Source organism: Branchiostoma lanceolatum, chromosome 2 (assembly GCF_035083965.1).
Source record: "Branchiostoma lanceolatum isolate klBraLanc5 chromosome 2, klBraLanc5.hap2, whole genome shotgun sequence".
NCBI classification, from domain to species: Eukaryota; Metazoa; Chordata; class Leptocardii; order Amphioxiformes; family Branchiostomatidae; genus Branchiostoma; species Branchiostoma lanceolatum.
In genome coordinates, this window is record NC_089723.1 from 30471657 (window position 1) to 30491731 (window position 20075).

At 41.9% G+C, this 20075-nt stretch overlaps 3 protein-coding genes across 7 annotated transcripts; 2 read left to right on the forward strand and 1 right to left on the reverse strand.

Annotated features, from left to right (window-relative positions):
* Positions 1-1538: 1538 nt before the first annotated feature.
* On the forward strand, positions 1539-10158 carry LOC136428541 (CUB and zona pellucida-like domain-containing protein 1). Of its 5 annotated transcripts, none has more exons than XM_066418137.1 (10): positions 1539-1815; positions 3852-3941; positions 4300-4388; positions 4728-5650; positions 6258-6433; positions 7039-7279; positions 7830-7986; positions 8424-8523; positions 8723-8900; positions 9513-10158. In XM_066418137.1, exons 5-10 carry the CDS (start codon positions 6266-6268, stop codon positions 9698-9700), a joined length of 1032 nt encoding a protein of 343 aa, XP_066274234.1. In that variant the 5' UTR covers positions 1539-1815; positions 3852-3941; positions 4300-4388; positions 4728-5650; positions 6258-6265; the 3' UTR covers positions 9701-10158. The 5 variants fall into 5 exon arrangements, with proteins under 5 accessions (XP_066274234.1, XP_066274235.1, XP_066274237.1 ...); XM_066418138.1 differs by having other exon boundaries at positions 4733-5650; XM_066418140.1 differs by lacking the exon at positions 3852-3941.
* Positions 10159-11576: 1418 nt separating this feature from the next.
* Positions 11577-13575, forward strand: LOC136428543 (uncharacterized). The gene is made up of 4 exons (XM_066418144.1): positions 11577-11713; positions 12324-12467; positions 12722-12835; positions 13114-13575. The coding sequence occupies exons 1-4, from the start codon at positions 11668-11670 to the stop codon at positions 13341-13343; spliced, it is 534 nt and encodes a 177-aa protein (XP_066274241.1). The 5' UTR covers positions 11577-11667; the 3' UTR covers positions 13344-13575.
* Positions 13576-13659: 84 nt separating this feature from the next.
* Positions 13660-19669, reverse strand: LOC136428542 (tetratricopeptide repeat protein 28-like). Its single transcript, XM_066418143.1, has 2 exons — positions 16830-19669; positions 13660-15018 (listed from the first exon to the last, which is right to left on the reverse strand). Exons 1-2 carry the CDS (start codon positions 19631-19633, stop codon positions 14889-14891), a joined length of 2934 nt encoding a protein of 977 aa, XP_066274240.1. The 5' UTR covers positions 19634-19669; the 3' UTR covers positions 13660-14888.
* Between the last annotated feature and the right edge of the window lie 406 nt (positions 19670-20075).

Below are 20075 nucleotides of genomic sequence, written 5' to 3' on the forward strand. Positions count from 1 at the left end.
AGACATGTGATGAAGGCCGACGAGATCGACTGAAAATTCATGGTGTCTTTTTGTGTTGGAACAAAGCTCAAATGCACAATCAAACTTTGAGATTGTTGCAACTTCGCAAAATGTTGATAATTGACTGAAAAAAAACTGGTGCGTACTGTAATAGATTTACCTCTATACATGTAAGCCAGAGAAATATCGATTACACTCTCGTTGACACACACACGCACACAAACACACACACAAACACATATAAAACACACATATAGGTTCAAACAAACACGTACGCACACACACACACACAAACGCACACACAAACGCATACACACTCACACTCACTCACACACACTTCAGTATATTTTTAATATGTATATTATGTTTCATTTCATATCGTATTGAATCACATGTATGCATTATTTGCTATGTTCTGCTGTTTGACTAAAATACAATCCAGTCACGTGACTGTACCAGTAGACCAATCAGTGAGTCTGTTTTTTATATCTAGTAACGTGTGTTACTAGATAAATCATAATGTTTTTAGAGTCATCAGTTCTAGTCTGGTGACCTTGAATGGCTCGTATGGACTAAAACGTCTTCTGTGGTACTGCTACTAAGTGTACCGGAAAGTGTAATGACGGGGATCTTAGCTGATGCCCTATAAATATATCATACATGTACAGTATCAGATTACTATCAAAAGGTAACCAGTTGTGTAGTAAAGCATATATGATACAAGAGTTCGAAGACCTCGTACCTCCATGAAATATTTTAAGCCTTTAGTGCACATACCAATTCTTCACTATGGGGGTACATATCTTTGTATTATTCTTACCTTCTGCATGTAAGGAATATTGTTCAGACTTGTAAAATCTGTTTCAATAACTGTACAAATACTGCTGTGTTCACTCAGAGATCTAAAAATCGGTGTACACAATTCATAATCGTTGAATGAAACAGTTTTAAAACTTTTTTTATAATCCAAACTATGTGAAACTCATGGAACCGAGTGGTCCGATTGGTTGCTAATATAAATAGTTCTGAATCAACGATTGGAACAGTTTCCGAACTTTTTATTGACCAATCTGAACACTTGGTTCCATATACCTCACACAGTTTAGCCTGGGTGATGTTACCTTCCGCCGTCGTAACCGCTGGCTCTATCTTTTCGCTTGCTGCCATGGTTAACAATCAAAAGATTGAGCTAGCGGTCACTACGGAGGATGGTACCCAGGCTTCACAAAGTTTACCTGGAATGCGGAAACCCATTGTTTTAGCCGACAGATCTTACATTAACAGAAGATTTGTCAAAGGTCTATGCCTAAGAGGAACGGCCAAGGTACAGGATAATGTGTTCTGATGGACTTCCAAAGTTTTTATTTATCATTTTCACGAACCAAGTACAGATTAGACTGTATTGTACGTGACAGGTCATCTAGTATTGTGTACTTGTGGATTGTTATATCAGTGGTCAAAGGTCTTTTTCCGTTGGGTTCGGCAGCAAATATTTGCACGGGAATTAACGTCAATAACTGACGGTCCGAACGTTTGATAAAGCCGGCATGTATACCAAACATAACTATGGAGATTGAAGTATTTGTTCCTCAGGGGGCACTGAAAACGTTTCCTTATCAGAACGAGCGTATACTAAGAAATGCTGTTGCTTTGGACACCCTTAGATGCGCGGACCACTGTCCAATCTCCGCATTCAGGTAAAAGTTTGCCTCATGATCAGCGTACAACTGTCTACATTCTGCGCAATGTTTTGAACCAAACAGCAATCAACAGGAGCCTACCATACATGAAACAACGTTAACAAGTCACGGACAGGTAAGAGTCTAATCACATTTCTACATCGACAGATCGGTACAACTGAGAGTTGTAAGTACCAGGATGTTTAGTGTCGATGATAATATCTCCACATTAAATGACCGTGGAAATTGACAAAATTAAACCAGTAGCCTAAGACACAAAGACTATTAGACACAACGGTTATAGCGACTTGATATGCTTTGTACATTGAGTGTTCGGAGGGCTTTTGGTGTTAAGATTGTGTGTGGTCTACGCTATACACTTAATCTGGTGTGCACCTTATCATTTCATATTATGTCATATCACTGTACATTTCTAACTAGTATCCAACCTCATAAGTCATGCGAATATTCCCGTACGTTCTTTTTTTCTGAATGAAAAAGAAACGAAACCGTACGTGCGTATTGTAGGAAACATAACTAAGTTTTTCGGTCCAAGCTCCATATAGTTGAAACGCAGGACAAATATATCACCATTTGTCTGATTGGCTCTAGTACATATGTGTTTTTTCACCATGCCTCATTTGTCTAGATCCCAAAATTACATCTGCTCAGATTCTAAGTGGGGATCGATAGAAGTGACAGTACATCGTCTAATTGCGCCAAATTAATGCGCCGACACTGCGAATTTTTGTCTCGCGGTCACTGTGACATGCAACACCATAGTAAAGTACGTGACCTCTACAAACAAAATGGCGGCGCCCGGAACGTCACATTCTCAGTTTCACCTGAAATTCAGATACAAGATAGCGTTATTCGAGATCGCAGTGTTGCCACTGACTTAAAACCAATGTTCAATGATTAAAATTAATTGAAAAAGGATATTTGTAGTATTGCGCCCATTTGCCCTATTTTTAGCCTGTAAAAATTTTGCAATTGCGAATTTGTCGAAATTCTAAAAAATCACAGTTTCAGGCGACATATTGGCGCTGTTTGGCGCTGAATGTCTTTCGCATTTCGGTGTTACTAGTCGCTGCCTAGTGAGATACCTGTTTAAAGGTACAAAACGAACTGCACCTAGTACCACGTTAGCACGTAGGCTGGGCCTTGTATCTTGCAAGAGGGGGTGGGGGGCTTAACGGGGCGAAGTTCAGTGTATGCTAACGTAACATGACCAGTTTACGTCCGATTTATTCAAAAAGTTATTTATTCTAAAACCGCGTGGACAGAGCCAAATGTTTAACCCATGGGTAGAAATATCAGCTCCTCTAACAAGAAAATGCATGGTCTGTAAGTTTTTCTCCGCCTGTCTAACGCCGTGCGAGCATGTATTTATACTGGGGTATATGGTGTAGAATTGTGCTAGGCTTACCCTTTATCGTCCACCTCCGTATTTTCCCTTCTAGCGCTATGCTTGAAGAACATAGACCGCAAAAAAATGCACAGTAACTGTCGAAAGTAGTCTACAGACAAATGACAGTAAAGTCACTATGTTTGTCCTTCCGCTTGCCCGACGCGATGGAACAAAACGATTTTTGTATTGTGAATTTCCCCGAAATCAGCAGCACGTGGCGTTCACGTGATAAACGCATGGCTATGATGTTATGCCGTACAAAAATGTATCATCTGAGCGGGGGTCGCTAGGTTGTATCAAACCTTCCTAAAACTGGCAAGAGTTTCAAACCCCGAATCACCATGGATAGTCTGCATATCAAAGAAAGGTTTGACGTCAGCTACGTTTAAGATATACTAGCTATCGTGTAAGTTAGAAAAATATGATGGAATACGCGGTGTCGAATTACATATGAAATGCGTCATGCATGACGCTTCCGTGCAACTTGTTGTTACTGGTTCAGGAGTTTATCCTGTTATGTCGCTGGACGTAAACCCTTTTAAATGTTTTGTATAAAAGAGAGAGATGGCTGAGGATCATACTTATGAGGTTCTTTGTTTCTCATGAGAACAGGCTTTAGCATAATACACCGCGACATGTGCACATGACCCAATCTGGACGTTAACTACTCTTGCACGTAAATAGGTCATATTACCTTACATGTAACCAAGGAGGTTAAAATAGATTATTTCATAATTTTATGTAACGTCTTGTCTCCATAGGAAAATTGACAGGATGTTTCTAAGTGACTAGAAAGGTTTCGATCCATTACTCTCTACTCCTCTGTGCCGACTGACAACTTGACATATATGGTATGAACAATGCTACTGCTTAATCTTTTAACAGTAACGAATCAGTACACATTAACTATCGTGCTGTGCCCATTATCGCTTACTAGTATACTGTATACGTATTTTGGATACTCAAATACTGTTAATGCAGAAATGTTCGCGGTGGTTTCATGTTCGTGGTTTTCACGGTAAGCTCTTCGCCGCGAACTTAAAACCACCGCGAACTTGTTTTCCCTCCTAACCCCTTGTCTATACTATTGTCTCAAAAACGAACTTAAAACCACCGCGAACACTCTACTTTCTCCCTGTCAAGAAATTAAAACCACGCGAACTTAAATGCATTTACAGATACTAGTATGTACTTAACTTTTATGTGCAGATCTCGATGTGGGTTGTTGGTCAACATGTACGGACCAGTTCGCCATATGAGCCCGCGGTGACGGGTTGGTGTTACCGATACGGAATAAGGTTTGTCAGGATTATCTAATCCGATAATAAGTGGTTTTAAATCAACCACACTTACATGTGCGAAGTAATACGACTGTGTGAAAATAGCAAACTTTGAGTTGTAAATAAAACGCATCGGTTGTGTCATACGGTTAAAGTACTAATAGGTTACATTATCTTGATAATTATGTATTAGTGAACTATTCGATTGCCAAGTAAACTACTATGGTGTCTATTAATTTTACAATGTGTCTGCAATTGAATACAACCTTATTTATTTGGTCGAAGTCTGTTCTACTTTAAATAGCTACAAAACGTGTGTAATGTGGTCATTGTTGAAGACTTGTTTATGTTCGTCAGTTCAGAACTGTACAGGTGCACCTGACCAGTCAACCAGTGGATCTTATCTCCAAGCAGATGCTAGGGTGGAAGAACGTATCGATTTCTGACTGCCTAGCTTCTCCGACAGCCACTCACCCTGTCAGTGGTCATGCGGATCAAACTCTTCGAGAAAACAATCGCCTGATTTGATAACCAGAGGGAAGTATGGGTTCTCTATTTTCATAGTTTTGTTTCTTTTTTTGGCGACACCTTAGGGGCGAGCCAACCGGTTATCTTCACACTATTTAAATTTGATTTTACAACATGGTTGTTTAAACAAGGTAATATCTTATTTCTTTCTACGTCATCACGATTCAAATGAGGTCAAAGTGCCACCATGCAGAATGAAAAGAAGGTAAGGGGTAGGTTTTACTTGACACACGACCGCGCGAAAAGATAGGGCAATGCGCAGGCGCAGGCGTAGGCCCTCGTCTATACCCAAAACCTTTTCCTTTTCTTCTTCGTCTCTCCTCTCCAACCATGCACCACTAACCGTCAAGCCACATTATCTTTCAGGAAGTTTTTGCGGTTTTCCCACCACAAAAATAAGACATGTGACAAGCAAGTTATCCTGGCAAGTGGCAAAGTTCATGCCATATTTCATTAAAAAATGGATGGAAAAGTATAGATAAAGTGTATCGCAGGATAGCTTGCTTTCACATGTAAGAAGTTACTTCGGAGAGAAGTTCTTACTATTCATTTTGTTTCAGCTGTAACTACCGCTCAGGCGACCACTCCTGCAAGAGGGACGACTGCAGTAGTGACCACCGCGGTCGCACAACCTTCGACGGCTCATGACGGAACTTCAGCCGCGGCAGAAACCGTAGCGCCTGGGGTACACACGGGGAAACCGATCTTTACCCTACCGACACTACCTTCGGTCGTAGGTGGAGCAGGAGAAGGTAAGAAGAAGCTCCATGAAAATGGGGGGGGGTATAGTTTTAGGCGTCAGTTTGTGCATGCGTATAAACCTGGCGCAATACTAGTATCTTAAGAACCTCTCGATGGATTACTATGATACTTGGTATACTAGTATGTCGGTAAGAGATGTGGACGAGAAGGTCATGATCGATTTTGGGCCACCTGGTGACTGACCTTGGTTCTGCAGCAGAACTTCCGGTCTTCGTATCTTTGGTCCTGGGCATGCTGTGGTCCCAGTGATTTCTCAGTGAAAGATATATCATATCATAAGGTAGAAGTGGTGTAGGTTTGGTGTACGTGGCATCACTGCTACATTCGATTTCTTCTAACAGGGTATTATCAAATGCCAAAACAAGGCGCTAGGGGGCCCAAAATTCAATTGTTTCGAGGTCTCATCAAGACCTACCCACATATCAAATATTCAAGACAATAAACCTAACATTAGGCCTTCTCTAGTTATCTTGTTTACAGACGGACGGGCAGACGGACACAAAGACACACACGGACACGAACCAAACACTAATAAAAAAACATAACCTTCTGTCGAAGGTAAAAAAATGTTGGCATTTATGTTTTCTTTCCCTCAAGCCTTCGCCATGTTGGAGTGTACGGGAGAGTACATGCAGATTGTGTTCCACCGCTCACACATTCCCGACTTCGACAAGGAGCACCTGCACCTCATAGACCCATCGTGCAAAGCGACCGGAAACGCTACCCACCTCATCCTGACTGATCCACTTGAAGGATGTGGAACTGTCAAGACGGTGAGTACGGTTTGAGGTCGCAGAACACAGTATTTATCCGCGAGTACAAAATGTAGTGCGGTCAAAACTCTTGAACTCTAAAAAGTGATATGTTAATTTCAAGGTTATACGTATATATATTCTATAAAATGTTACATGATTGTAGGATAGGTTAGCCTTGCATTATTGTTGATTAACTGCCATACATTGTACCATGTACGATTGTCGAGCAACAAAGTTCAGTCAATAGCTTGCTCATATGGGCTTCAAACGCAAATGCGCCGCACGTCAGTGAGAGTACAAATGAAAAGTTCTCGACGGTGCCGTCATGAGCTGCCGCCGCAGTGCCGCCGCAGTGCCGCAGCCCAGTGAGAGTGGGCCTTAAGTGTCCAGAGTTTTCCCCACAGCGCAATAGGAAGTACCATGGGTCCGAGTATATGGGAAGACAGCTCGGAGATTATGAAATATTAGCCTAAGGAAGAAATGTCGTCAGAAGCCAAACAAGAAACACAGTTTGTTTATACTTTTGGACCTTGTCGTATTTGTGAAAATCAGCATTTAAAACAGCTTGAAATAGCTTTTCGTACTTAATTTTTGTGCTGATTCTGTTAAAATCATCACCGCAGGACACGGAATCAGAGATCATCTACTTCAACAAGGTCCTCAGCCACGACAACGATGGCATCGCCTTCATCACTCGCATCCGGGAACTTGAGGTGCCGTTCGAATGCCGCATGGACTCACGGGATACCGTGAGCGCCATGTTCAGTCCACAGATTGAGAAGATCTACTTCTTCAGGTCTGCTCATGGGAAGTACAACTTCGACATGCAGCTGTTTCAGTCAGCCAACTTCCAGCTGCAAATAGGTAATGTTAGGTTTTTTCACTTACATATCCATGTTGCAACATATTTTTAAAAATTGCCTGTGCGTTTCAAAGTCTTAAGCAGTTATCTCACTGCGTCAAATTGTGCCAAATTGCGAAATACAATAGCAAAGCGACGCCAACTTGTCGCCTGAAATTGCGATTCTTATCAAAGATAATTCTTAAAAATTGCAAATGGTCGCGAATGGCGTAAACTGGCGTACAGCAACGCAATCACTGAAACTCTCTTTTTAATTAATGTTAATCATCGTACCGTGGTGTTTAATTTAATGAAGATATACATGCATCTTGTATCTGATTTGGGACCCAAACTGAGAATAAAACATTCCGGGCGTGACCATTTTGTTCACGGATTTTATTCGTGCGTCGCAAGTTGGCGCAATGTCCTTTGGCCATTCGGCGCAGTCCAGTGTGACATGGAAAGTCGCCATCAAACCTTCAACTGCAATTTGAAACTAAGAAAGAAATTGCCAGTACCAACGCTCGTTTACATGCATCACCGGTTCCAAAACCCTCAGTCTTTTTTCCGCAGACACTTTCCCGTACGTGGTGCAGTTGAACCAACCGCTGTACGTACAGGTCGAGGTCCTGACTCCCGACCAGGATCTACAGCTGTTCGCAGAAAACTGCATGGCGACTCCGTCATCGAACATCCTGGACCCCATGTCTTACACGTTCATCAGTGATGGGTAGGCATCGCAACAAAAATATGATTCATAACTGTAAACCAGCTAAGAATTGCTAGAAGCCTCGCCAGTCTGCCAGATTTATGTATTTCACTCATATACTATGTGGTAATAGCATTCACGGCAACTTGTTAGTGTCTTGTGGTACGTATCACGGTCATCGGGACTAGCCAAAAGTACAATGCAAGGGACCGTCCAGGGAGGAAGAAAGATGGGTAGGCATCGGAAAATATGGGAGAATAATATCAGAGAATGTACAGGCATGACATTTTAATGTGAAACATATGCATCATGAAAAAAAAACACAGGAATGATGTAGAACCACCTAGTTGTGACCAGGAGCTCTACTGTGAGGCTGCTACCAGTTGAGCTAGAGGGACATCCCTTACGGGAGCTTTCTTCATATGAATTATTACGTCCTTTTTCTTTGTTTCCTCTAGATGCCCAGTGGACACCACCTTTCTGTCACTGTTCTCAAGCAGTCTGAAACAGAAGCGTTTCAGCATCAACTCCTTCGCTTTCGTCAAGGACTATCCTGAGGTAGAAATTCACATTTTCACTTGTTTGAGCTGCATATAACCATCTAGTTAAATGACAAAGTCAACATATGAGTATCATGAAAAGTGAAAAGGACACTGCAATAAAAAAGCTACAAACCGCCAATTCTTTGACGGTTTGTAGCTCTTTTTTACAGTTAAAACTGTTACTTGACAGCATTATAATTGTACGTTCCTTGCAGGTGTACTTGCACTGCACGGTGATGGTGTGTAACGCCACAGACCCGAGTTCTCGGTGCGCGCAGGGCTGTGTGCCGCCTTCACCCCGACAGAAGAGAACCGCCGTTGGTGCCGAGCCTCGGTACAGCGTGTACAAGGGCCCCATTCTGAACCCAGGGTACAAGCCACCTCGTGACATAGGTATGTATATTAACGGTGGTCAAAACACACACTGTAAAGGCATGTCTTTAAACATAGCGTGCCTAGAAAGATATCTTCAAGAATGTCCTAATAATACCGTTGATTACAAATGTCAGAAACTGCACTCAAGTAAAAGGTTCGCCAACGTTCCGGCGTTTCTTACTGCAGCCTTCATCTGTTTTGAATGACCAATTACTTAAAACACGTGACCTTACGGACACGTGCAATTGGTTGAAGGGGTCAGGGTGTTTCTATGGGATCATTTATTGCACATTTGCATCATGTAAAAAGCATGCATATAATGAAATACAAACACGGAAAATATTAGTGATGTTTGTCATCCTCAACACCACCCCTTACTTTCTCTAGACACATATGCACACACATACAGTATAACATGATAACATATTTACATATTGCTACTGGCGTTTATGGCTAGGGTTTGAACCCATTGACTTTGGGTGTTTGTTGTATCAAGGACAGGTCGTTATCCACAATACGCTCCGAGACACATCCTGGATATTAAAAAAAAATCCATTCTATTGAATTTTTTATTGGTCTATGCAAAACAGTGTATACAGAAAGCAGCCTAAACGTTTTCCCCTCACACAGATCTTGCCGAAGAAGTTGAAGAGAATCGCGGAGCCCACGTTCCTCCCAGCGTCATGACGTCACTGGTTATTGCTGTCGGGCTGCTGTTGTGCATTGTCATCACTTTGGTGGGCGTCATCACCTACATGCGCAAGCGCGTAGCCCACAAGAAGCTCTACATGGCTCTACCCACTGATGACCTGGAGTAAATGACCTCGCCTCATAATGGCATTTTCATAGCTGTTTAGCTTTAGCTGTGTGCACCGTCAGATACAAATGTTTGTAATCTAGACACATGGTTTTGCTTTTTTCAGTAGCAAACGTAGTCGTGACGTATCAAGTTCCGACTTTTCTTTATCTCCTAGTTTATCAATAGATGAAAGTTATCATTATCTATCAGTTGTTATACCTTACAACTATGATTATGCTGTGATGATTTAAAACTTCTGTCGTAATTATCGTTGTGAAGTCACGATATAAGAATTCACAAACCAGACTATTCGTAGTAATCGTTTAGTTGATTTTTACCATATCTTTCTTTCCCCTCAGTATAGAAAAGGCAATGTCCTCATAAATAAAGCATAGACCGAAAATTGTGTATCTTCTCAACTTCATCTTTCTTTGCCTTGCATGTTTGCTTGTTGAATAAACCTTGAATACGCAGTCATTGTGCAAAAATGTCGTTTCTATGACCGTTCCTTAAATATCTTAGTTTAATTTCTCTATATCAACGTTTTCGTCACGGAACTTGGAGCGAAAGCACATCCCGCCAAGTGAGAACTTAAGGACCGGCGAGCATTTGCAAGGGGAAGATTAGAAATCCATTTTGTAAATACAATATTATGAGTCAAGTTATGAGGAGACACATAAAGGCATTATTTACTATTTTACTTTAGCACTTCGGCAAGATGTTTTTTACTTTATTATTAAAGTGGTGCGATGAACAACTTTCATGGTTGGTCGGAGCGCATTTCTTTCATGTCAAAACACGTTGCCACCATGTTTTGACAAGCATTCATCAACTAACACAACCAGTATGGAGTACTGTGTGTTATATCCAGCGTTACCCAGCACAACGGTGTTGTCCGTGGTAACTGTGGAAACTTGTAGTGTCAAGTACCATTCTATGTAAACTATCAATCCAAATTGCGTATGCTGCCTGAACTAGTCGTGTCATTGGCACCTCCACTCAACTTCAAGTCTAAGATTACAATTGTGATTGGTACAATTGCATTATTGTCATCGATTCTAAAAAGGGTGCCTATTTCAAGTGAAGGAAAGGCCATACCGATTTGACTATATGGATGACATCCTCTGGGCACCCAAACCGATGGGAGCGTTCGAAAAAAAAGTTGGACAAAATATAAGTTGCCTTATTATGAAGTCTGGTCGGGAGGGTTGAACAAATGAATAAAACAGAACATGTTATACCAAACAATAAGTTCTTTATTTTTGCTCTTTCACATCTTCTTCTATGACTTAAGACGACTTCCCTCTGGGCTCGACATACATACAGCTGATGGGACTGATACGCATGGCAAAAGGCATTTAATATATGACATTATTATGCGTTTGCAATATCTTGAAATTTACGGCATATGTCTGCTCATTTTTCAGCTTCTTTGTACGAGTTACAGTATGGTCGTAATTTGTTTTTGAAATGGACGAAAATCCATGAACGCACGAATGTCATCCATATGATAATCAAGTCAGTGTGACCATACTTTCTCATTGATTAGACCTCTAATGGTTCATACAATTCCTGGAAAATCAGTTACATGTTGTTTTTTTTTCATATTGGACGTAATAAGATCAATTAAAACCAATGCTGTTTTCTAACCATATCAAACGTCGCAAATTCGCTCGGTTAAAAGTGCTATTTACCAACGCCTGTTAACATATTTGTTAAGTACTTCAAGGGATGAAATACGTAACGCATATTGATAACAACCCAAATGTGAGTCTATGTCTAGTAGAAATAGAACAAGATCACATCATGAATCATTTTTGCTTTATTTGATTCGACATCTGTTATCAAAATGCAGAAACGTACCATTAACTATTACAACACACTGCCAAAACAAGACGTCATTTGTTGCATTAACTAGGATAAACTAGATAGTCACTATACCGTAACCTGCTGGGAGATTTGGGTGCCAACGTTCAAGTCAGCGGCATGAATACCCACATTCTCTTCATCATCTCTCTGCTTTCCAAAGAAGGTAAGACAAATTATGAAATGCTTTTCATGATAGTTTGACAAACGTTGGTCAGAGGATGCAATTGCTAGTTGATACGCGGATATGCCATGTGTATGTAAAAAAGACTTCCACAGTCACCACACGTTTCAGTAAGAACCGTCCAGCGCAGTCTCATTTTCGACATCGCGCTGCATATCTTAACGCCTTATGTTTGACTATTTGTGAATATTTTAAACTATTTTCATGACGTTGTGGTGCATTTTAATTGTGAGGTGGTCTCTTTAATTTCAACTGTGTGCTTGCATAATTTTCTAGACACGGCTTATCTATGGATCAGTTTGGTCCAATTTTTCGGGTCCTTTTTTCATTATTTTTTTCTATGAATTGAGTCGTTCAGGGGACAAAACTAGAAATGGTCAATATCCTAGTGGGAAACATGGCAACGATGGCTGGATGACCCAACTACCTTGACATTTTCAAATATGCATATTATTGATGATCTTATCATTTCAGTTAAACTTTATAGTCTAAATTACTTATCGCCACGATGTTTTCCTTTTAACAATGCGTGATATCGTAATGCTCTATAATGTGTTTCTTTATTTACTGTTCTGCGGCCCCCCACCCCCAGTGGCGGCTATAGACTGTTCCCAGTGCACCTTCCCAGACAGCCAGGACCCTGATGACGTCACTTGTATCACCAGCCCTCCAGCGGCCACCGCCTGTCCGCTCAACGCCACGCGGTGTGAGGCCGCCGTCAGCGCCAGCATGAGGGGTCGGAACATTCATTCATTCACTTTTACTCGTGCATTCTCTCTTTCTTTCTTTCCTTCCTTCCTTCACTCAATCATCCATCCGTCCATTCATCATTCATGCCTTCATCTATCCATTCATTCATCCCTTAATCCAATTATCTATTAATCCACATGTATTGTACATTTTTCATCAAAATGTTGAAAAATAAAAAATAACAATAAAATAACTACAAATCCGATTACTAATTGTAATTTTTTACCTTTTGCTCGCCAGGTGGCGCCCTTCCCATCGTTCTGAGTTTCAGGCGCAGGTGCAGCGCCGTCCAGGGTAACCAGGGATGTGCGCAGGCGCAGAACACACAAGAGTGTCAGACGACCTGTGGCACAGGTCAGTTTTCATTTTCAAAAATATCTCTCTTCGTGTCTTTTCCGACATCCTTTCATAATACTAATTGTCCAATCCCATAGTCATGCTAACCTCCATCAAAGCGCAGAAATACAAAATTGATTCATAAAATGCAAACGTATGACGGACATGCAGCCATCCTCTCATTGGTCGAACCGCAATGCCTTCACTGGTTGAACTGATAATTGTGATGGACGGTTAGGATCTGCCATTTCATCTCTTCTTGCGACGGTCTCTGATTAGTGTCTACCCCACTCCAGACGGCTGCCTGCCAGACGACCCCACTGACGCCATCAGAGACGACACCTGTAGCGGCACGGCTCAGGGTGGGGGAGGGGGTGGTGGCGCTAACCAGAACACCCCGGCAGCCGGAAACGGGACGCAAACCGGAACCGGAAGTAATGGTGGTGTCATTCCTGAAAGCAGCATGATTACCATCACTACCATTACCATGGTTATCATGGGATCAGCATCGACGTCGACAACATAATCAAATTAGTCTGGCGTTGGTGATAGTGGTGGCGCTGGTGGCATAAGCACATTTGTTATCATTAGCAAACCGACGTCGTTGTATTGTGCATGTACCAATGTATGACTTCAAGACAATGCAAATGCAAGGGCTATGCAGGTTCTTGCGAAAGGAAAAGGCAGAGACAAAGGCTTTCATTACATTCTGGAAACCTTTTCTGTTTTAACTTGTATATGTCGCAATTTGTTACACGTGCTCAGCACGAACATTGCTCAACGTTTGTCGGCTTATTGTAAATTAAAAACTGGTGAAAAATACAAGACCTACAAATGTAGAGTTTCGTGATTTGATGTTTTCATTTTCTACACAATGTTCAACAATAACCAGTTGATTATGGTAACGTTACATGTACACTTTTCACTCTCATTTGATGAATTCTAACTATAAAGCTTTGAGAATGATTAGTCAACGGAGAATGGGCAATGAAACATTTTAAAAAGCTAACGACGCATATCGTATAATATCTTTCACTGTGTCTAAAGGCGTGATTTATCAAGCAGAAAGATATTCCTCTCGTTCTCATTTACATATGTCATGGCTCACATGTTTGAGAGTCATATCATGGAGTGCACTAGATCTGTAATATTTCCTCGTTAGTAATGCAAATTAGATCCTGATTTCTATAATGAGCATTTAATTAAGTCAAGCATCACTTAGGCTACTGATATACCTAAAATCATGACGATCCATCCACCCCTTCTTGAGTTATTCGATTCTCCTCCAAAGTCTGAAACAAAATCGGCCCCTTGCACTTGCAAAAAAGCCGCTAGGGAGTGCAGACCTTCAGCACAAGAGTCTTTCGTTAAACAAACTTGAAATCTTTACTACTCACAGACGTGTGATAACCTACATGATTTCAAAATGGCAGACTCATATCATGCATGCAACCACCATCAAACATAATATGCTTAATCACTTGTAAGTTGTACATGCACTGCCGTGGTTTGATTTGTTTTCAAGTTGCAATTACATTTGTGACATCGCAAGCATCACAAACAGAGACGTATTCACCCTGAGTCTGGCTGTTAACATTTGTTATCTTCAAAGACACTACATATAGAATGATGCAATTGATTCGTCTATTGATAATTCAAATTAACACTTTTTGTTGATCGTAAGGATTCCAGGTTTATTACGTCTGGTGCTAGCACTTCACAATATAAATCTGTGTTTTTGTCAACCATCAAGGTACCTGTGACAGAATACAGCAGTTGAACTTAAAATATGAACTTAAAGAAGATGTCAATTACAAAAAGAGGAGCAATGCTTCAGTAATTTTGAAAACTCAGTGTCTGTCACCACTGTGCCCAACTAATGTTACACCAATAATACTATTTTAAGGTCTATCATCTAGTTTCTAAAAATCATCTCTGAGTCCATGCTCATGTTGGAAAACATTCGACCTCTTTAAAATGTATATATATTTACAACTGATGTACATGTATGCCTAGCTAGAAAAATCAGCAGGCTATCGTATATCATATCATATGTCATGACCTATTTCATCTATTTCGCCTGATCAAAGTAACTGACAGCTTTCTTGTTGTCACCGAGGTCACTCCACGCGGTACCCAATTTGTTGAGTGAGTAAGTGATATCAGCGTGTGCAGTGCTCGCACCGTGCACGTGGATACACCTGTAAGCGCGGTGACTTGCCCTGTGCTTGACACCGCCGGCCAGCAAGTTAGGAGAGAGAATTTAACTGGTCTTACCTGGTTTGATGGCAACATGAACGGAGTCGGAAGGTTGCGTTTTGATGGTTTAATTAAGAAGAGTTAGTAGTTCACCGTGATTACATATGTGCCGCCTGAGTCTACTGACTAATGCAAGTCCCGGTACAGTTCTTGATTGTGATGAAAGCTTCCTCGTGTGGAATCTTGAAGTTAGTCCGAGTTGTATGATTAGTTCAAAGTTCCGAGTGGATGTCGCAGTAATCCAAGTTGAATAGCGATCCAGCAATTGTCCATGTATCCTGGTAAATGCCTCCAAAGTCCAGATAAGTACCGTAAAAACTGGTCAATTCTCCCAACCTTTCTGACCCAGTCCTTTATCCTTTCTTGACTTGTTTTCCTCCCAGTGAAGAGCCTGATTTCTTCCTGCTTGTCCGGCAAGGAAGTCCTGATTTCTTCCCCCTATGGGAAGCCTAAATCCTTCTTTCTCCCTGTGAGAAAGCCCTGATTTCTTCCCCCTGTGGGAAGCCTAAATCCTTCTTTCTCCCTGTGAGAAAGCCCTGAGCCCTCCTGTGTTGAGAAGCCTGTCCCTCTCTTCTGAGTGAGCCTATTTTCTTTCCATGTGCTGAGGTCCCTAGAGTCTATCCAAAAACACGTGTCCTAGATTTGGCGGGAACTTGCCTGTATCTTATTAACATTTCTAAAGGCGGCAAATTTAAGAGACATTGGCATTTACACTGGCCCCCAATTGCCGACTTAAAGGCAATTTCTACACTTTAGTTTCCTGATGCCAATGCTATACATTATACAATAATATAGTCTATTTTGGTTAGTAGTAGAAACATGCAGAATAAGATTCCTTAAAGTCCAAATAGGGTATTCTAGTTCACTACGTTGCAGTTACATGCATTATAAACTCTTATACTAGAGTCCGAACGTAATCCTCCTGGAATTTCAGGTTTCTAGGCTTCTCCCTGGTCTTCTTCCAGTATTGGGCACAGCTTGTCTATCGGACGTTCTAGGATGTTGTGCTGTGTTTTGACTTTGACATGTCGGACTAATCCTTCGCTGCCACGCACTACTTCTACCACTTTACCCAACGGCCACTGGCCTCGTGGGTTGTTCTCATCCTTCAGGAGCACTAGATCTCCCACTGTGAAGTTTCTCCTTTGTTTGCCCCATTTTTGGCGTCCTTGTAGAGTGGGTAGATACTCCTTGACCCACCTCTTCCAGAACAGGTCTGCTATGTACTGGATCTGCTTCCATCGGCGCTTTGCATACTGGTCTCCCTTCTCTGTTAAGTTGGGTGGAAGGTCCGTCTTTGACTATGCCTCAGATTACCGTTTTCAGAAGCAAAGTTTTACTCCTCGCTACTATTAGCTGTTTTACGGTAAAGGCTTTCTCGAGCGGGGGAACCTTACACCTTCCTCTGGTGGGCAGGGTCATCAATCAAAGAAGAACATTCCAAGACGTCAAGAATCAGACGTGGTCCAGACAACAAAGAAAGCATTTCCTTAACCTTGACGTGACTGCATTTCCTCGTTTGTTACAAACAATATTTACTTGCAAGTTCGTCCAAGGGCCTTTGCTGTCTTGGCTCCTTTTCTTACTGAAACTTCCCGACAAGACCACAGTTTACTGTCTTGTCGTAGAACCAGTTTTTACTGTAAGCGCGGTGACTTGCCCTGTGCTTGACACCGCCGGCCAGTTAAATTCCCTCTCCTAACTTGCTGGCCGGCGGTGTCAAGCACAGGGCAAGTCACCGCGCTTACAACACCGATACATCTGCAATGCCTGCTCATGGTAGCTAACGGCCTTTCTGTAATCACCAAGGTTACTACAGGTGGTACCCAAGTTGTTAAGTGACCCAGCAATGTCAGGATGTGGACTGTTTTCACCGAAGGTGCTCCGCTTCATCTGTAGTGACTGTTCAAAGTAGCTAACGGCCTTTCCGTATTCACTAAGGTTCATCCAGGCGGCACCCAAGTTGTTAAGAGAGCCGGCAATACCAGGATTTGCAGTGTCGTCACCATAGACATCCCGCCTGATCTGTAGTGACTGCTCATAATAGCTAACCGCCTTTCCGTAATCATCAAGGTTCATCCAGGCGGCACCCAAATTGTTGAGTGTATCGGCAACGCCAGGATGCGCAGTGTCCTCGCCATAGATTTTTCGCCTCATCTGTAGTGACTTTTCATAACAGGTAACAGCCTTTCTGTAATCACCAAGTGTCATGCAGGTGTTACCAAAGCTGTCAAGTGAGTCGGCAATCTCAGGATGCACAGTGTCCTCCGCATAGACACTCAGTCTCATCTGTAGTGACTGTTCATAATAATCCATAGCCTTTCTGTAATCACCTAGGTTATCCCATGCGATACCCAAGTTGTTGAGTGATTTTGCAATCTTGGGATGTGCAGTGTTCTTACCATAGATACGACGCTCTATCTGTAGAGACTGTTCATAAAAACAGATCGCCTTTCTGAAATCACCAAGGTCCCTCCAGGTGATACCCAAATTGTGAAGTGAGGTGGCGATGTCAGGATGTGCAGTGTCACCATAAATACTCCGCCTCATCTGTAGGGACTGTTCATGATAACTGATCGCCGTCCTGTAATCACCACGTTTACTCCATATGATACCCAAGTTGTTCAGCGAGTCGCCAATGGTAGGATGCACAGTGTCCTCACCATAGATACTCCGCCTCATCTGTAGTGACTGTTCATAATACCTGACGGCCTTTTTGGAATTACCAAGGTAATCCCATGCGTTACCCAAGCTGTTAAGTGAGGAGGCAATGTCAGGATGTGCAGTATCCTCATCACCATAGATACCTCGCATCATCTGTAGTGACTGTTCACTCGGATAACTGATCGCCTTTCTGTAATCACCAAGGTCCATCCAGGCATTGGCCAAGTTGTGCAGTGAGGTGGCAATGTCAGGATTTGCAGTGCCCTCACCATAGATACTCTGCTTCATCTGCAACGACTGTTCATGATAGCTGATTGCCTTCCTGTAATCACCAAGGCTGCTCCAGGCGCTACCCAAGTTGTTAAGTGAGTCTGCAATGTCAGGATGTGCAGTGAGCTCACCGTAGATGCTCCGCTTCATCTGTAGTGACTGTTCATGATAACCAACAGCCTTTCTGTGATCACCAAGTTCTGTCCAAGCGTGGCCCAACTTGGTAAGTGACTTAGCAATATCAACATGTGCGGTGCTTTCACCATATTTTGATAGATTATTCTGAAGTGCTTGCTCTGTGAACGTCATAGAACTTTTGTAGTCACACAGACTTCCATATACCTCTGCTTTCAGTTGTGAAGACTTGTCGAACCAAATTGACTGCTCTTTCTGTGGCATGCTGTCGTTAATCTGTGAGAAGAAGTGCTTCAACGGCCTTTCTGTGTAATAGTATCTCATGAGCTGCTGTCTATTTGAAAAGTAAAACACTTTCTTCAGTTTTGCCTCAATTTCTGTATCATTTGATGACATTGTCGATAAGGCTGACATGTTTTCCACCTGACCACCATTGCTCATATATGTTTGCAGCCTTAGTTCTGCTGAGATACTGATCATCACCAGTAAGTGATGTGCGTTCTCACTATCGACGACTCCACCATTTTTCAGCTCCTCAATAGTCTTCCAAATTGTGGTGAGTTGTGTGCCGTGAAGTAGCGCCAACCAAGACACTGCAAGACTGGAAAAACGGTACATTTCTTTCTTCACATTCAGAAGACTAGCAGTTAAAGTTTTTGCTCGAAACGTAGGCTCATTCTCAACCATAATAAGAACTGCCTGTAGAATTGGAATTATTCCATCATCTTTCTGTTCTTGCTGAGTCCACAAAGACATGTACTTATCGACCAAGCCCTGCTCTCCAGTGATAAAAGACACATTTCCCATTATACTAGCCAGATGGTAGCCTTTCTTTAAATGCAACGTCACGTCTTCTTGCAGAATGTTGGTCATATTGATTGGTGTCTGGATAAGTTCGCTTGATCCTGAGATGGTTGGGCCCCTTCCCAGTGGAGTTTTACATGCATTTGGCATGGCTCCATCGAACGCAAACCCACGTGGCGTTACTGAGTCATAATACCAGTTGTCCAGTGGGTCATCTGAGTAGAAATCATTCAGAGACTTAATCCCCATGGTTGGGAGAATGGTTTCTCCCAGATTGATGACTTTGAGATGAAAGTAATGAGTGAGGTGACGGAAATACTTAACATTATGCTCGGTTTTCTCCTCTACTAAAATGGCAAATTCCAGATCAGAGTATGGGGTTACCAATCCTGTGGCTTGTGAACCTAAACCTATCATAGCGTACTTACAGGGAGGGGGACCCATGACCTCTATGCATTCATCTACAAGCCCGGCTATAAACGTTTTTCGTTGTTGAACAATAGTCTCAAACAATGCCTTGATTGCTTCTACTTTCTTTATCTCAACTTCTCTTAACTCGGGGTCATCATCATCAAGACTGTAGGGATCTATGTTTTTATCAATCCCTTTGATTTCTCCTTGTACGTAGCCTCGATCCTTATTCAGCATCAATTTATGTTTCTCTGTATCATTTATATGCTCCATGTGTTTGATATTCAGCACGTGCTTAACAAATGATTGAGTTATTATGTTTAGCCATACCTAGTATGGCTCAACATATTGTTTTTGTTCACGTTCTTCTTCTTCTTCTTCTTCTTCTTCTCCTCCTGCCAAGTCTTCAAATGGAATCTACTCCGTCATTTTTGGGCCAAACGACCTGAAATTTGGCATGTAGGTAAAGATGGCAAATACCCTTAGGTGCTTTTTCATTTCTTTCGAAACAGGCCTTAAAAACATTTTTATGGAGTTTTTTTGGGGCATTTTTAGACAATTTTTATATTTTGGGCTCCTGTGCCCTGGTATTGCTAGCAAGTGACCTGAAATTCGGTACAAGGGTGCCTTGAACATGTCCCTACAGGATTTCAATCACAATTCTGGTGTACATCACTTCAGAATGCTTCATTTTGGGGACTTTTGGACCCATTTT